Source organism: Hetaerina americana, unplaced genomic scaffold (genome assembly GCF_022747635.1).
Source record: "Hetaerina americana unplaced genomic scaffold, ioHetAmer1.1.p SCAF_4, whole genome shotgun sequence".
Taxonomy (NCBI): Eukaryota; Metazoa; Arthropoda; class Insecta; order Odonata; family Calopterygidae; genus Hetaerina; species Hetaerina americana.
This window is the reverse complement of record NW_027286985.1, coordinates 96457935-96475120: the sequence shown is the minus strand read 5'-3', so window position 1 is coordinate 96475120 and position 17186 is coordinate 96457935. Positions and strand designations below refer to the sequence as shown.

The window sequence follows — 17186 nt, the reverse complement described above, 5'->3', positions numbered from 1 at the left end:
GGGTAGGTACGAAAGAATGTGGGAGAGGGTAGGAAACACCAGGAAAAGCATTAGTGAGTGGGGGGGATTGGAAGGTGGGTTAAGAAAGGGGAAAATTTCATTGGTCGGTATAATTTGAGCCAATGGCTAATGGGGATAAAGGTATGGGTTAGGAGTCAATGGGAGTTAGTGGGAAGGGGTTAGAGGTTCTGTTTTTCTGTTATTGCTAGGGAGGCTTCCAGGAGAGGTGATACGTTTTCAAACAGAATGTCATTAAGTAAATGACATTCTGTTTGAAAACGTATCACCTCTCCTGGAAGCCTCCCTAGCAATAACAGAAAAACAGAACCTCTAACCCCTTCCCACTAACTCCCATTGACTCCTAACCCATACCTTTATCCCCATTAGCCATTGGCTCAAATTATACCGACCAATGAAATTTTCCCCTTTCTTAACCCACCTTCCAATCCCCCCCACTCACTAATGCTTTTCCTGGTGTTTCCTACCCTCTCCCACATTCTTTCGTACCTACCCCCGTACTCCCCTCCCCGCCCCCTCTTCCCACAACTCCCCCACCCTTTCCAGAAGAGGGTATATATACAATGATTGTGACTTTAAACTTTGTACCTGAGGATGATGCCGTGGCGTCGAAACTAGTTGTACCTGTAATAAAGTGGTGGATTGGAACAAAGTGTTCCTTTTTCATTTATTAAAATGAACTTCCACAAAGTTGAGGCTGAAACTATTGAACTAATTTTGTGCATAGTTTTAAAAATGTCCCTAAAGAAATAGCCACAAAGCAACAGCCATAATAGAATAATAATAACATAGAAATGAAAAGTAAATTCATTGAAAAGTGAGAACAAGGCACGAGTATTGCTGATCTAGCATACACAAGTAATTGGGGGACATCTATGATTTTTACTATTCTCAAGAACAAGGACAAAATTAAGGAGATGCTTCAAAGGGAGTGAAAAGAAATTCTACATGACAGTTATGTATTCTCGACAATGTTGAAAGGTTTCTTATCATATAGATGAATTAAAAGCAATTGCAGTGACACACTATTAACTGGTACATCATTTGTGAGAAGGCAAAAGTGATTTTTGCTGACTTTGTGTAGAAGATGCCAATTTAATCATCAATGGCCAAAGAAAAAGTATTTAAGGGAAGGTGTAAGTGGTTCAAGAAGTTGAAGAGAAGAACTGGCATCCACAGCATTGAGGCATGGTGAAGCAGCAAATTCTGACTCAAAGGCAGCAGAGAACTTCATCAGTGACTCAAAGTTCATAGTTGCCGTGGGTTATCTACCTCAACAGGTTTTGAATTGTGAAGAGACTGCTCTCTTCTGGAAGATGCTGAATCAAGCCTACATACATACAGCAGAAGAGAATGCATTGCCTGGCCTCAAGTCAATGAAAGAGTATCAAACTGCTATTTTTTGCCAATACAAGCGGCGATTTGAGCATGAAACCATTTCTTATTTACTGTTCCATAAATCCACAAACCTTTTAAAAGTGTAATGACAAAAAGAGCAGGCTAAATATGATGTGGAGGTTGTGCCTAAGCATGGGAAACTATTGCATCGTCTATTGAGAAGCATCATCATAATAAGGCAGCTGCTATATCCTACAAATTCATTTAATGATAATTCTGAGATGCATTTTCAAAAAATGTTGAAACTTCAGCGAAATCAAATGTCTCTGGATAGCTTTCTAGTAAAAAATAATGGTTGCCTCAATCCACGATAGAAGAAACGATGATGATGATTTGCAATCATGAACAATGTGCACTTGTATATAATTATCTATGAATAAACCTTGTACACAATTTATTTTTTTCAACATGGAATGCATTATCATATTTCACATTACTTTTTATAGGCCAAATTTTTTCATCTAACTAGTGTTTCTGTTTTCAAGGATTCCAGAATGCATTATGCTCATTCTAGGAGTTTCCAATGTATTCTCTTAAATGTGATCTGTTGTTAATGTCTGAAATCTTTTTCTTTGTTTAGGTCGCAATTATTACCAGACTGGCCATTCGTGAAACTGGCCAACAACTGTTAGTCTGCACCACACACTTGAAGGCTCGCAAAGGTGCCCTTCTGTCGACACTCAGGAATGAGCAAGGGAGGGATCTGTTGGACTTCGTGGCCAAGCACACTGCTTCTACTGAGGCTGAGACAGGGAAGCGACCACCCGTCTTGATGTGCGGTGACTTTAATGCGGAGCCAATAGAGCCAGTTTATTCGTCCATTTTAAGTGATGAGAGGTTAAGCCTTTCAAGCGCTTATGCCCAGTATCCTGTGACTCCATCTGCTGCCAACATGGTCAGTAGCAAGGTTTGCCACATTTTTAAACAAGCTGTGAAACTAGTGGTAAATATTCTTATGCTATAAAAAGAAATCAGTTCTTTTGCATGGGAAGGATTTGAAAAAAAATATATTAAGAGCTGCCTTACAGTACTATTAAGTTGCAGTACTATTACTATATCTAAATTAGTTAAAATAATGAATAAAAAAATTCATACATTCATAAAGTCTGTACGAAAAAGGATATCTATGCTTCTGTGTGCAAATTATAAGAATAATACAGTGGTAATTTGAAAAGTTTTCAGAATGGAATAGGAAAAAATGGCAAATCTCATTTAAAAAATTTTATTTTTCTATGTAGTCTCCCTGTTCTCTTAATGCACTTGGTCTAGCAACTTTCCAAAGCCTTGAACCCATCTCAAAAATTAGATTCGTTTGGGTCTGCAAAATACCACTTTACTTTGGCTGTTAGTTCTTTTTTGAAGAGAATATCCATTCACCGGGGAAAATTTTGAGCTTGGGGAAGAGATGGAAATCTGATGGAGCCATATCAGGCAGGTGTGGCAATAATTCATATCTGGTGTCATATATTTTTGCCATGGCTACAACACATGTCTGGGGGTGCATTGTCTTAATGAAAGATGACTTTATTCCCTGCCAAATATAGCCTTTTTTCATGTATCTTTTCCTGCAGTTGGTCCAGGAAGTTAGCCTAAAATTGTTCAGGAATTGTTTGACCAGTGGTAAGATAATCTGTCAGCAGAATCCCTTTCGCATCCCAGAAAACTGAACCCATTACCTTTCTGGCCGACTTAATTATCTTTGCTTTCTTTAACCCTCTTAGTGCGGTGGGCCGATATATCGGCTTTCGCATCCCTGGCGAAAAGTGCGGCGGGCCGATATATCGGCTCTTGCGTAGGCTTTTGTTTAAATCGTTGTAACTTATGGTTTTTTCTTTAATAATTTATGGTTTTTGTGCTATCGATAGGTTGAATTCCATAGAATTACGTAACTATTTTTTAAATTTTTTATTAGCAATTTTAAATGCTTTTAAAAAAGTATAATTCTTACCATAATTTTTCGTTCAGTTTTGTACATGTCGGGAAGCTCTGCCTAATTGTTTGCTCGTTTTTTTTTTCTGAGTAGTCTTTCCACTATGAAAAGCCACTGAAAGGCTACTAATCTGTTTTCATCTGTAATCTCTTGAATGTGTTGTGGTGTTGATATATACCTGCTTATTCAGACTTTGTTGAGACGATGGAAATGAGAGCACTGCTTTGTAATCATTTTGGTTTCTCTTGCCGGTCGTATCTAATCAATTGCGCCCTGTGTAATGGATTACATTGTCAGCAGTTCTCTGTGAGTTAGAACTTAGTTTTTTTCTGCCTTTAGATTGTAAGCACATTGCCGCAGTCTCAAGGAAAGGGGAAAAGTCCCAATTTGACTCAGTGAGATCAGCCTTTTCAACAAAATCGAACTATGCAGAGGCTGACAAAAAAATTTGTAACTCACTGGTTTTTCTTTATTTATTTATAATATTTTCTAGATGTCTTTTTGATTCTTTATTATATATAAATATCGTAGTTTAATTGAAAAATATTTTTAAAAAAATATTAGTTTTGTGTCTAAAAATCGAAATATTATTGCTAAAAAAATATTATTCAAATTTATGATACTGTAATAATTACATTTATTAGTCAGATGATGTAAATGTATTACATCATTATTAACTACAATATCATATTTTAAAATAAAAAAACTGCATATGGATATCTAAACAAATAACTTCATAATGTTTTTTTTCCTAAGGTGATACATTTTCTTAAATTACACTTCGCCCTTCTCACTAGTACCCCTGAAATCCCCGCTGCACTAAGAGGGTTAATGGTCTTGAGTCAGCATGTTTCAACTGCTGTTTTGTCTCTGGGGTATATTAGTGGACCCAAGTTTCAACTGTGGTCTCAAGTAGGTGCAGAAAATTTTGTTGGTTGCTCTTAAAATGGGTCAAACATTTTCGGTAATTCCTATCCTAATGTGTTTGTGATCCTGCATTAAGAGTCACGGTACCCATCTACCACATAATTTTTTCATATCCAATTCCATTGTTCAAATGTGATGTGCCAGTTCAGATGGCATCCCTAATACTTCTGTGATTTTTTGCACTTTCATTCTGCAGTCCTTCATGACCATTTTATGTACTTTGAATCATCATCTAAGTAGTCCCATCCAAACGTACTCATTTGTCCATTTGGCAACAGTTGAATAATATGAAGGAGCAGAGTCCCCTAGTGTTCTGAAAGCTGACATGAATTTCCTTTTAATTAATACCTTTCTTTACAAAGTATTTAATTGCTGCGCAAAACTCAATTTTTTTCCATCTTCACAAATCACTACACCGGAACAACAACAGAGGTGTTCGCACCGCAGACCTCTTCTCAGAGCAGTGTTACGCTACGTGTTTTCTCATAAAGGGGATTACATATTACTACGTGGGGAAACTCATTGTGCTAGTGCTGACATTTGGTAGTGATTCCGAGAACCTTTCAAACTACCATCTTATTCTTAAATATTGTAGCAATATTAACTAATTATGTGTATGTATATACTTAAAGGGCAGATGGTAAAATTTAAGAATGCCAGGAGAATAGTGGTGACTTGTGCATTGAATCATTTCAAGCTGAGTTTTACCAGAGAAAAAAAATACGATTGATTAGTAACTTTACGAATGGAACTAGATTAATTAAACTGGATAATACTATTGAGTATGCATTACCATTGTTTTGTTTGAAATTGCTATGAAATTATTTCTGAATTCATTTTTGGAGAAAATATCGATATATATATATAAGATTATTTAATATTTAAATGGAATCTTCTTGCACTTAAATGCTCTTAATGCATCGTTTGAAGTGGTTGGTTTTCAGTGGTGCACAAGATTAGAGGGGGGGAATTTTTTTCAATGAGCTCATTGGGTTGGGTGCATCAAAACCCCAGAGAATTTGGATATCGCCTAACCCATCCAACCCCTTGTCCCATTCTGTCTGTGTCAAATAGTTAAGTGTACCTGATAATTTTTTCTCTGAAGGAAAATTATTTTTCTTTCAAATTCTTCATATCACATTCATCATAGAAAATATATTTTGGCTTTATATGGACATGAAGTAATATAGAAATTGGTGTGAAAAAGCATGGAAATGGGAAAGTTGATGCAATGCCAAAAATTCCAACTGTAAATAGAATGATGGAAATATGACATAAATAGAAGGAAGTCTGGTTGTAAGGGGATCATGGTCGGTTGCACAGACTAAGAATTGGTTGGAATTTGGGGCAGATTACAGGTATGAGTCATCCATGCTCAATCGATTGTATATTCCAGGTTGTTTGATGATGTCCTTTGATAAAAGCAAGTAATTGGGGCAATTTATCTGTTCAGTTTCAGGCTGGAACTGTCGAGCATTGAGTGAAATCCTAATTGACTTTGCTTCCTTGCAGGTCAACGGCAACGCTGAGAATTTGCCAGATGGCAAGGGAGGCAGGCTCACCCCACTCGAGTCTGGACTGCGTGAACCGCCTTACACCACATGGAAGGTCCGAGAGAGTGAAGGGGAGGTGTGCCACACGATCGACTATATATTCCACTCTCAGGACTCCCTGGCTGTTGAAGCACTCTTAGAGTTCCCAACAGGGGAGGACATTGGTCCAGGCCGCGTCCCATCCCTCAGCTACCCCTCCGACCACTTCTCACTTGTCTGTGATTTCCATATTCTTGACGCAAGTGGAAATGGTGTGGTGTCCCAGAAATAAGAACAGATCTAAATGGTGTCGATGCACCACTTCCCAAGTGGCTATTTTTTTAATGGAAAATATTACAAGTATATTTATATTTATAGTCTACCTCCAATTTCCACCGCTTTGATGATGAGATTTTTTTATAACAAAAAATGGCTAATTCTAGAAACCACACACTTTTTTAAGATGTGAATTTTTCTATGTTGGTGAACAATGTTGCAGCCATTACTGCAATGGCAGTTGCTGAGAACTTCATTGGAAGATGGTTTTGTTGAATGCACAAGTTACAGTTTGTGATACGAGTGGCATTGTATTTTTGTCGGTGAGACTCATTAGACCGATGTGATGACGGAACTCAAGATTAAACACAATGGAAAGACATGGCTTGTGTGTGCAATCCTGCCCATGGCACACAAGTTCTTTTTAACTTGATGTGTTGTCTCATTTGTGTGTGAGGGAGAGAGAGTGCTCTCTCACAAATGCTTGTGGCTTTACTGTTTTTTGTTTCCAATCTGAGAAGTCATATAACTTCTCCATGGCTTGAAATAAAAACTGAAAAGCTTATAAAAACAAATTTTTTATTGGGAAAAGGATTAAGTATTTCTCATTGTTACCACATCTAGCATGTAAAATGAAGTGTTGTGTACCACTTGTGAGAAAAATATTCCATCCTAGGCTCTAATTGCACGGTTGCATTGGGCACAATAGATGCTCAATGTACTAAGAAGAAATTCTGTAAAGAGGAAGGGCAAATCATTAAAAATTTTCTTTTAGCCACTGTTATTAGAGCAATGAGCTATAAGACACTACTGTAAGCATCTCCTGCAGTTTCTTACTACGAATTGTGCAAGGAGAAACATATATCATGTAAAACAATTGGCTCTGCAGTCATTTTTCCCATCATTTCTTACTATGGTCTCTGCTTCAGTACATTCATTCTCCATAAAAAAAAGTCATCAACCCTAAGGTCAGTTTGGTAGGTGATAATACAGGAGTCGAGTTCACCCAGTACTAAGCCAAAAGACATGTAACATTCATGCCACGGTGGAGGGTCAAGTTCCTTTCCCTGTACCAGCCATGGTTTACCTGGAAGACCTAGTACCTGGAAAATCGCAAAGCTTGGGTGGAGCTGAGGGTGCCCAGAGAGGCTTGCCCGGGGATTTCCCAAAAGTTGAAATGAAACCTATGGGTCTAATGCTGTAGCATCTACTGTAATGACTTCCTTCACTGGGAACAAAAACACTGACATCGTAGAATGGATTATGTTCCTCGTTGAGTTAAGCTGGCAGGAACAATAATTAATGCTCCTAATACTCCATGTGCTTGAAGTGCTCATAAGACCAAAGGGTAGGAACCAGAAGAAAGGTACTCCGTGCAGTATCTAATCCTCAGTAAGGCAAATTCCCAAGAGCATCTGACCCCAGTGGGGTGGCCATCGAGTGATGGCATCACATTAACAACAATATTGACGAAAGATATAGGAAACCACCTTAATTACAAATCTCAAGAATGACAGGCTCTAAAGAGATAAGGCTTCCAGGGTGGTCACCTCAAAAAATCCTTGAAAAGCAAAAGAGACAGCGACAACATAAGAGGATAGAATCAGTAAGAAGGAGAGTAGAAGTAGAGAAGATAATAGAAATAAGAAATGCCCTGGAGGAGAATGCTATAGTTCTGTAGGAGACAGTTAATCATAAGAAATAATAAGTTAAGACACCACTAAAGGCACAGGTATACATGGAAAATGTCGGAGAACTCAATAAGGTATCAGTTAGACCATACATATTATGCTTAGGAACAGTGTGATTGATTTTGGCAGTTTCCCAGCAGCAGATGTGGACTTTAATAACAAATGTTAAACTGAGGTGGGTACCAAACTGTGAAAGAAGCAAGGTAGAAGACGCAGCATGAGGATATGACAAGTTAACAAATGGTGAAATTGGTGTGCAATATCAGAAGGTAAAAGCACTCGGGAGATAAGAATGGAAGGTAAGATCTGGTGCTTTCCCGGCATATTTGCTTCATGAAGTTTTCTTGGGTCTTCCACCGGGTCAGGGGTTCCATGTTGGCCGATATTTCAGGGTAGAGGACGATGCACGAGTTGGGCATCGAAATGTCGGCCATGGTTTCTGTGAAACCATGTAGAATGGAAAATCGCCGCAAACAAGGATGACCCGGACGTTGAACCAAGAGTCGAAACATCAGTTTAACTCATGAGAGTTGAAGGAATATATTGAAGTACTATATGGTTAAATTAAGCCAGCAAGGTTAGGCATAGAAAGACAATATAACATAGATGAGGATAGCTTAGGTCCTCACTTACTCGATGGCAAGATAGAAAGGGAATTGAAATCAAATAAAGCCATGAGGGTACATGCCATTCTCATGGAATTACTTAAAGATTTAGGAAAAGGTAGGGGGAAGAACTTTTATGGACTAATTCACAGTATTTCTGGAGGAATTTGTCCAGAAGATTTCATCAAATCAGCGTTAGTTCGTATTCTAAAAAAGGAAAGACATCAATATGTGACAACTACAGATAAATTATTTTGATTATTTTGAGCAAGTAGCATAAGTGGTTCTCAAACTGACAACAAGAGGATGGAGACAGGGTAAATGATTACTTAGGGGATGATCAGATTGGGATTTGCCATCGATACCAAACACAATTTACATTTAATTTAATTCCTGTAACAACAAACAAGTTCATATGTGGCTGAAAAAACTAATTTTGGAGAGTTGTGTACAAAAATTCATTAACAGTGTATTAAACTCAACATTCTATTCAAATGTTTACCACAACGGTAAATATCATAGCAATAGGAAATATCCTTGGTGGTGATAAAATTTCCTAATGTCTCCACAACATTTTCCAACCTTTGAATTTCAAGGTACTTCATCATGGCAACAGGTAAACACATGGTTCTGAAAATGTCGCAAAATAAAATAAGAGAAGACTGAAATGAAAGCGAGACATCTAAAAGTAAATTTCACAGCACCATTTCACATTTATTTTACACTTTGCACAAATGTTGGTCTATGTCAGTGCAAATAATCCAAATGAAAACGTTCACCCTAGATGACAAACTCAGAATGTACAAATCAAAGGGTTTTCAAAGACTGAACTACACATAAACAGAAAAATATCTTTTCTTGGAGTGCATTCCAGCATTCTTCTTGTGCTTTTTGCAATTTTTTTGAAAATTCTCTTAAGTGTGCATTGACGGCAATTGTTCTACCATGCACTTTCAGAAATAACCCCAAATAGGCTTGCGAAAGTTCATAATCTCTCTTGCTTTGGAACATATACTCAATCAACTTCAGAAACTGAAGCATTAACATGATCGAACCTCCATTTTCTGGTGATAGGGACCCAACTTCATAATCAATGGAAGTAGGCCCTAGAGATTTCAACTTTCCCAAAACTGCAGCAAAATCACACGTCTCTACTGATTTCAATAAAAAGCCACCAAAAATAGTTGTACTATAGAGGTGACTCTCCTTAATTGCTTCTTTTTCATCGTTTTTGTCAGGCTTGATGTCAAATTGGGGTTCCAGGGATGGGATTGTAGGCAAGAAAAATGGAGCTGATTTTGGAGCTTCGGGAGGCTTAATGGGCTTGTTTTTCCTCCTGATGATGTCAATATTGAGTAAGTTTTGCCACCTTGATCCTGCCAGAGATGAATATGTTACCATATTCTCAGCTATTTGCTCTGGGGAAACATATTCTGGCTCCTTACCCTCATCACTTAGGCTTTCATCCAGGTCATCCTCGCTCCGAGGCACACCACTCTCTCCCATTGCGACTGGAAGTTCAACCAAAGGCAGGCCTTCCAGACTGGATGCACTGGCAGAGGGAGACGGACAGGGGTGAAGTGAAACATGAGAATACAAGGAACGGTTAGACCACAAGTAAATACCTAGGAGGTCAACATGAGTGGTGGCCAGGTACTGTCCATTGGGGGAAAATGCTAATGACGTACAAGCACGATCCATTCGGAAAATATCTACTGGCTTGCCAGATGGAATGTCCCACACACATATCAAGCAATCCATGGATGCCGTGATCAGCCACCGAGCATCAGGGCTGAATGCAGCATCGGTGATGCGATTAGGATGACCATTGAGCTTTCGAACAACACTATGAGTATCCTGATCAATTACACACAATGAAAAATCTTCCATGATTACAGCCAACAAAGATGCCTCATCATGAGAACGAAAGTATGATATCCCTTCGGAAAGAACAAGTTCATTCAATGGAGCATTGGCTAACTTAGGATTGAAATGCCAGAACTTGACTATCCCCGTTGCTTCCCCAGACACCACAACTTTATTCAGGTTGTCAGTAGCAAGGCCCCTCACAGGAGAATCATGAGCAACCAAACTTCCATACATGCCACGGTGCAGCCCTGACTGCATGTTGAATCTATGAATGTGCCCCGAATTGTAACCAATTATAGCAAAGTTACCGCAATGCGAAAGGCACAATGACGTCACAACAGATTTCCTATCCTTCCCGACTGCCTCATCTGGAGGGACAAGTTTATGGGAGCCCATACACAACTTCTCGAACGACCACGTTGTCACAGCAGAGAGTCCAGAATGCGCACAGATTATATCATCCCAGTACTTCCCCCTTGCACTTTCCGATGCAAACATGGTGACGGGAGGCATCAGAACTGAACTCACCAGCAATTTGCCCTTTTTCATGGCATTCCTGTTGTAGGTCGCCCTTCCCATGCTTTTGTTGAATCTCTCTGTCACAGTAGAGAATACCCTCAGAGATGAATCACCTCCTGCGCTGACCATATTCTTCCCATCTGATTTATGGAAGCGAACAATCAATGGCGGAAGACTGTGGCCTTCCTTGACGCACAACATTCTTGCCAAATCATTGGGTTGATCAAATATCCAAGTTTTCAGTGAATTGTCTGGAGATGATGTGACAAACACTGGTTCATTGGGCAAGCACTGCAAACCAGTCACAGCACCTGCATGCGCATCCCGCAACTGCGAAGCAACACGTCTCTTCTCCAAGTCCCAAACCACAATGTGACCCACTGGGGAACCAGAGATCATGAATGGTGGACCATCCGAACGAAATGCCAGGGCGGTGACTGGCCCCCATTCTTGGGAAAAATCTACCACTGTCTGGTCATACTTAAGGTTGTGGAGAATGATTTGACCAGATGCCAAGCCAATGGCAACTACATCAATAGCAGGTGACTGCTGTAGCACCAAAACACTTGAGCCCCACCCTTTGAATGAGTAGATAAACTTAGATGCATGTAAGTTCCATAATTGTAGATCTCCTTTTTGGGAGCCGAGTAACACCTAGAATGAAAAATTAGGAAAATTACATAATTTCTTACATAAATACAACTGAAACAATCAAATACATAAACCAGATATTTTTCCTTGTACAAAGATGATTAAATACAGAGCGTTTATATAACATACAGGAAGAGAGTGGAGATAGGCCTTAATGATATAAAAATGTTGTGATGCATCTACAACATCTGACACCGTCATCTCTATAGGGGAACTCTCCAATTATCCCAACACTCAATTACAAGTTATAGTAGTTAGAGTAGTCCCTTGGTTGTCCAAAAAATAGACATTGGAGACTTTCAAAACAATACAAACGATTGAGTAATACAGAAATATAAATGAACAAAATCAAAATATGAAAATCTTGTGGTTATTAGATCTAAGTGCCATCTCTGTAGGTAAACGTTGGCACCAAATGACCTAAAATGAGACTAGCAGTGCCTCTACAATTGAAAATGTTGGAACTACCCAATGTTAAAGGTCTATAATGCAGGAAGCACCTTTGCTTGGAGTCCTGTTCTGAACCATCAGAAATCACCAACATTTTGTTTTTTTTTCTATCTCTGTACGTACTCACCACCTTCCTCACTCCAGGCAATCTCACCTGCCTTCAATTCCTTTTAGCGATACACAATGTATTCAGTGAATCTGGTAACCTTATTACAAATTCCTTTGTCAATAATATTCACTACTACATATATCCCCAGCTTATCCCACATAAACTTGACTATCAAAACATTTTCAAATTATTCTGACTGGCATATTTCCTTCCCCATTTCCACTTTTATTCTTTCACAGCTTTGGTGGCTTATTATTAAGCCGTGCGCAAAAGTTGGATCACTTCCTTTGCATTGTGTAGAAATGGTGGGGTTGAAATATCCTACATTAAAACTAAACTAGCATAATTTAAGGATCTTATTTCAGTTGTAAGATTGTTCATAGGATTTCCTTTTATTACTTCCCCTACACTGAAATAAATAGATGTGGTATTCCAGAGGGTAGAGTGCTGGACTGGGCTACTGACAACAGGGCCTTGGTTCACCACCAGGGCATACGCCTGGGCACCCTCAGCTTCACCCAAGGTCTGTAATTCTTCAGACACCAGACCTTCCTGAGAAACCATAGACAGCAGAAGGAAAGGAACTGCCTCCCTAATTACCCTGATGTGTGTATTTCACATGCTATTGCCCTTAGTGCTAGGTGTGCTACCTATAAAAACTGACACTAAGGGATTAATACTGATAAAAAGGTTATTTTAATGATAATTTATGGCCAAAAGCTATGGAAAATGACACTTCCTCAATGCACATTGAAATTACTGTGGTACCACCAACATGAGTGTCAGCATAAAATTATGATCAACACCAACAGGTGAGAGGTTTCATTGATGGCATAGTTCTGATGAAATTCTTGGTGTGATAAACCAAAGCAATATATTTATATGTACACCTGATGATGAAGCTTACGCATCAAAACCGGCAGTAGAGTATTTAAATTTTTGCAAAAAAATTCAGTTATCATGAGTTTTCACAAAGTAGAGCATGAAACTATCATATTCATATGCAAATCATTACTTTGGCATCTCTTTCATTGAACAGAACTTGATTTAGATGATGAAATTTTACCTGCTATTCACATCACTGATCTTAGAACTTCATCATATTTTCTCCGTTAATATAACTCCAATAACAGTAAATTTCATAATTTCAGGCTTGACTTGGAAATTATCCACTACGGAAAGAAAAATACAGCTTCGTTAAATACACTTAATATTTTAATTTTACATCCCAGGTTTCAATACACTGACTGATGATTGTATATAATGAAACCCAGGTCTAAAATTAATACATAAAGTGGAGTTAACAAAGCTACATTTTTCTTTCCATCCACCAATAGTGCTTGCTTAACAACAAAAAATTGGTTGGAAACATTATAACAGGATAAAATCTTAAATGAATATACTCAGTAGTACACTATGCAGATTATGCCTAGTATTTCCCCTAAGCAAACTGGTCTGATTCATCCAGGGAAGGCACTGGTTTTTTTTCACAATAAGGCTGGCACTTGGCCAGTACATCACTGCAGGAAAACCGTTAGAAAAATCGGTGCTATGGTTCAGATGTTGGTGCCAGGTAGGTCCCACCCCCCTCAGGAGATAGATTATCATCTTTATTTTGGGGCGAGATTGAGACGATGGAGTCTCTTCTACCACCTAACCCCTTGCCACACATTTACAATATTATACTTACAGATAAATTACCCAAATTATACATAAATAGCAATAAAATTAACACATATAATATCTAAGAAATAACATACAGCAACACAATACATTAGTTGCCAAGTTAATTTATAACTATTACACAAATTAAACAACATAAACACGTACAATACATACAAATACTACACACAAACAAACAAATACATGCAAAAAATACTTGTAAAACAATACTCCAGGTTATATTTGCAAGTGCCAATACAAAGTATGATGCTCCTGGGAAAAAAAAGGAAAGATCTCAAAGCCTGTTTACCGCTGTATTGGTTGTTTGCTAGGAAATTAGTGATTTATGAAGAGCGTGTTTGAATGATGGGAGAGATGGTGCATTTGTTATAATGGATGATAGCCCATTCCACTGATGACATGCTGTGACAGCAAATAGCCGGTTGTATGTATTTTTTCTGTTATGAGGGATAACGAATTCTATTTTTCTCTCAACAATTTTAAGGTCACCATGGTCAATTACCCCCTCCCACAAGCTCTTTCATGTATTTCCTGTTTACCTCCTCTATAGCTGAATCTTAACCAAACATTGAATTCAAGTGAAGAGTCCTCGATGTCAGATAGGTTGTATACATGAAGACAAAAAAATAAAGTAGCCCATTGTGGCACTATTTTGGGAGTGTCTTTAGGTATACTGATCTTTCCTAAAGGAATAAGGAGACAGAATACCTAAAGACACTTCCAAAATAGTGCCACAATGGGCTACTTTTTTTTGTCTTCATGTATACAACCTATCTGACATCGAGGACTCTTCACTTGAATTCAATGTTTGGTTAAGATTCAGCTATAGAGGAGGTAAACAGGAAATACATGAAAGAGCTTGTGGGAGGGGGTAATTGACCATGGTGACCTTAAGATTGTTGAGAGAAAAATAGAATTTGGGTGAAATCGTTGGCCTGGAGTATGGCATGGCATGACAGAAACATCGCTGCTAATGAATGAATAATCAAATGACTCTTCGAAGAAGTAATGAGAAAGGGAGAAAATGTTGCAAAATCAGGGTTGCAGGAGAAAATCAAATATTGCACCTAGACAGCGGTACCAATGTGAATAAGAGGAAATATGGATATGGGCAAAGATCGGGTTAAGACTCAATTAAGATTGAGAGGTGACACCAACCTGGGACAGGACAAAAAATCCAAAAATTGAGAAATTAATGGAGACCTTCCAAGTTAATTAAGAGATAAATATGATAGCACTGCATTTCCTTCTACGAGACAAGAGAAATGACATTTTTCTGTTTATTCTAAAGAAGAAGCGATGTAAATCATGATATCTTTACACCTATTCAGTTAATGTGTTAACGTGTCATCAATTAAAACTTCATCCTTGGGCAAGTAGAGCTTTAAAATTGGCTCTACTAGATAGGTTCAAATTAAGGGTGGTACATTGATTTCATCAAATCAAAACTGAATGGATGGCATACAAGTCACCCAAATGATACAGATTATATGTTACGTGAGAGGGGGAAAACTAAGGTCATAGGAAAAGTGGTTGAAATTTTTTAAGGAAGGGAATAAGCTCTTTCAAAGCACTAAGAGTCTGCAACCAAATACCGATGTTACATGGGCGAAGAGCAGCCTAACCAAGACGATTTTAATATTAAAATGGATTGGTTACCTTCATATACGATGAAATCAGGGTTATCTCCATATTCAACCCGGAATGGGAAAGGCATGAAACCTATTAAATTAGACATGTATTTGCTATAGTTACCTTATTCGTATAAGAAGAGGGGTGCAATATTGCTGAAATGCTGAACTGTGTTTCTTGAAAATTCAGCTCTAAAAAAACTTCTTCTGTTTCGATTTCCCACACTATTAAGTTGCTATTTTCATCCACAGAAATAAGATGCTTCCCGAAAGGAAGCAGCAAATGTACATGACGAACGTGTCCACGATAAACATGTTTAAGTTCAAACCCTCTCTTCCAAGCGAATATCTCATTTTCACACGCTGTATATATTAGATTACTATCTCCGCATAAGACTTGAATGTCCGAGGGGTGGCACCCAGACACACTAATTAGGGCAAGATTACCACAACTGTACGTATGAAATGCATTACCAACACATGTATGCACGAAATTATCTTTCCTTCGCTGGATATACCGCACACAAAGAGGAATGTGGTTGCTCACGTAGCCTAACGCTCGATTTTTTGCAAATAAACGAGACATATTCGAGATCGCACACTACTTCAACAAATCAAATAGTTGACGTCCAACACGAAGTTTGTCTTTGCCGGCAGGAGTTCTTACATTTTTGCTTATGAACACAACACGTGTTTCACACGGCCGGAGGTTACTTTCACGAATATAGCCCACAAATGCCCTCAGAAGCTCACAGGCATGCCAAATGTAACGTGTTTGAAAGGCTACCACCATAATGATTTTCTGTAATATTAAAGTTATATGTTTATTCCCATGTCAAACAATAAAATTCACTAAAATATCTTTCATCGTAACCGCGTCGGAATATGATAAATTCTTGAAATATTGGGGATAATTTTAGAGAATTCGAAATTAAAATTAATACCGCTGATATTTCAGAGAAAACGCAAATTGTCATATTTTGAGTTAGGAATCTGTTTCCTTTATTTGGAACATCTCTGAGCAATGGCAATAAATCCATAAAAATCTCACTCAAATCGCATTAAAGAAAATGTTCTATCTATAAAGATCATCATGCCTTGTTTTTCAAGTCACAAAAATATTAATAAGTTGACGTGGACAATTTTTAGCCGAAGTAGAACATGGTTATTAGATGGTAGTGGATATTTGTTCGGAATATTTCAGATCCTTCAAAACATTGAATAGTTACGATTGGAAAGCTAGCCTGGAAAATATTCTGAAAAATGTATTCAGACCTGACCGGTACAAGGTATAGCTGAAGATTTGTTACAAATCCCAACTATCTTTTCATGACATAGGTGAGAGAAATAGACTATGAGAGAATGCCATAGGAGTAAAAATCATGGTTTTAACAATGAATAAGTGGTGAGTTCAATAGCTTTGAACGTTGAATGTGTCCCAAGTATTTTTTTACCATTTGTTTTGGAAATCTAAATGCAAAAATTCTCCATAGAATTAAATTATAGAGAACACGTGCATTTTCCAAAATATTTCTCTTCTGTTCTCAATATGATTAAAACCTAATTCCTCATTTTGCAAGTATACTCTCATTAGAGGGTGGCTGTGCTGGGAATGAGGAACTCGCCTGGGCTGGTTAACGTTGATTGAGGTGGGCTTTACACTCAATGTTCCAACTAGCCATTCGGTTGATTAGGTCCTTGATTTACATCCTATATATTAGGAGCAGGTGATCAGCTAATAAATACAGTTCTGGACTTGATCAAAAGCAGATTAAATTATTGCACTTGATACTTTGGGAATTTTTTCTATTGTTCAAACTAATCTGCTCAATGCTTAAATTTTTATCCTAATGAATCCCTACAGATTCTATTCCAATGGAATTTTACTGAATTCATA

At 38.0% G+C, this 17186-nt stretch overlaps 2 protein-coding genes across 7 annotated transcripts in view; one reads left to right on the top strand and one right to left on the bottom strand.

Annotated features, from left to right (window-relative positions):
- cu (NADP/NADPH phosphatase nocturnin) overlaps positions 1-6865 on the top strand; it is a 99851-nt gene extending 92986 nt beyond the window's left edge. For all 6 annotated transcript variants that reach the window (XM_071590823.1, XM_071590822.1, XM_071590824.1 and 3 more), the window contains 2 exons: positions 1997-2311; positions 5786-6865. In XM_071590823.1, coding sequence (XP_071446924.1) covers positions 1997-2311; positions 5786-6097 — 627 coding nt within the window. In that variant the 3' untranslated portion in view covers positions 6098-6865. The remainder of the gene's footprint in view (positions 1-1996; positions 2312-5785) is intronic.
- Positions 6866-8982: 2117 nt separating this feature from the next.
- LOC139691905 (WD repeat-containing protein 36) lies at positions 8983-15982 on the bottom strand. Its single transcript, XM_071589843.1, has 2 exons — positions 15414-15982; positions 8983-11419 (listed from the first exon to the last, which is right to left on the bottom strand). Exons 1-2 carry the CDS (start codon positions 15873-15875, stop codon positions 9185-9187), a joined length of 2697 nt encoding a protein of 898 aa, XP_071445944.1. The 5' UTR covers positions 15876-15982; the 3' UTR covers positions 8983-9184.
- Positions 15983-17186: the final 1204 nt, after the last annotated feature.

Excerpts from the sequence above, each read along its gene's own strand:
- LOC139691905 (XM_071589843.1), bottom strand. The coding sequence starts at position 15,875 with ATGTCTCGTTTATTTGCAAAAAATCGAGCGTTAGGCTACGTGAGCAAC. Across the intron at positions 11,420-15,413 it reads CCTCTTCTTATACGAATAAG|GTGTTACTCGGCTCCCAAAA; the intron begins GTAACTATAGCA and ends TTTTCATTCTAG.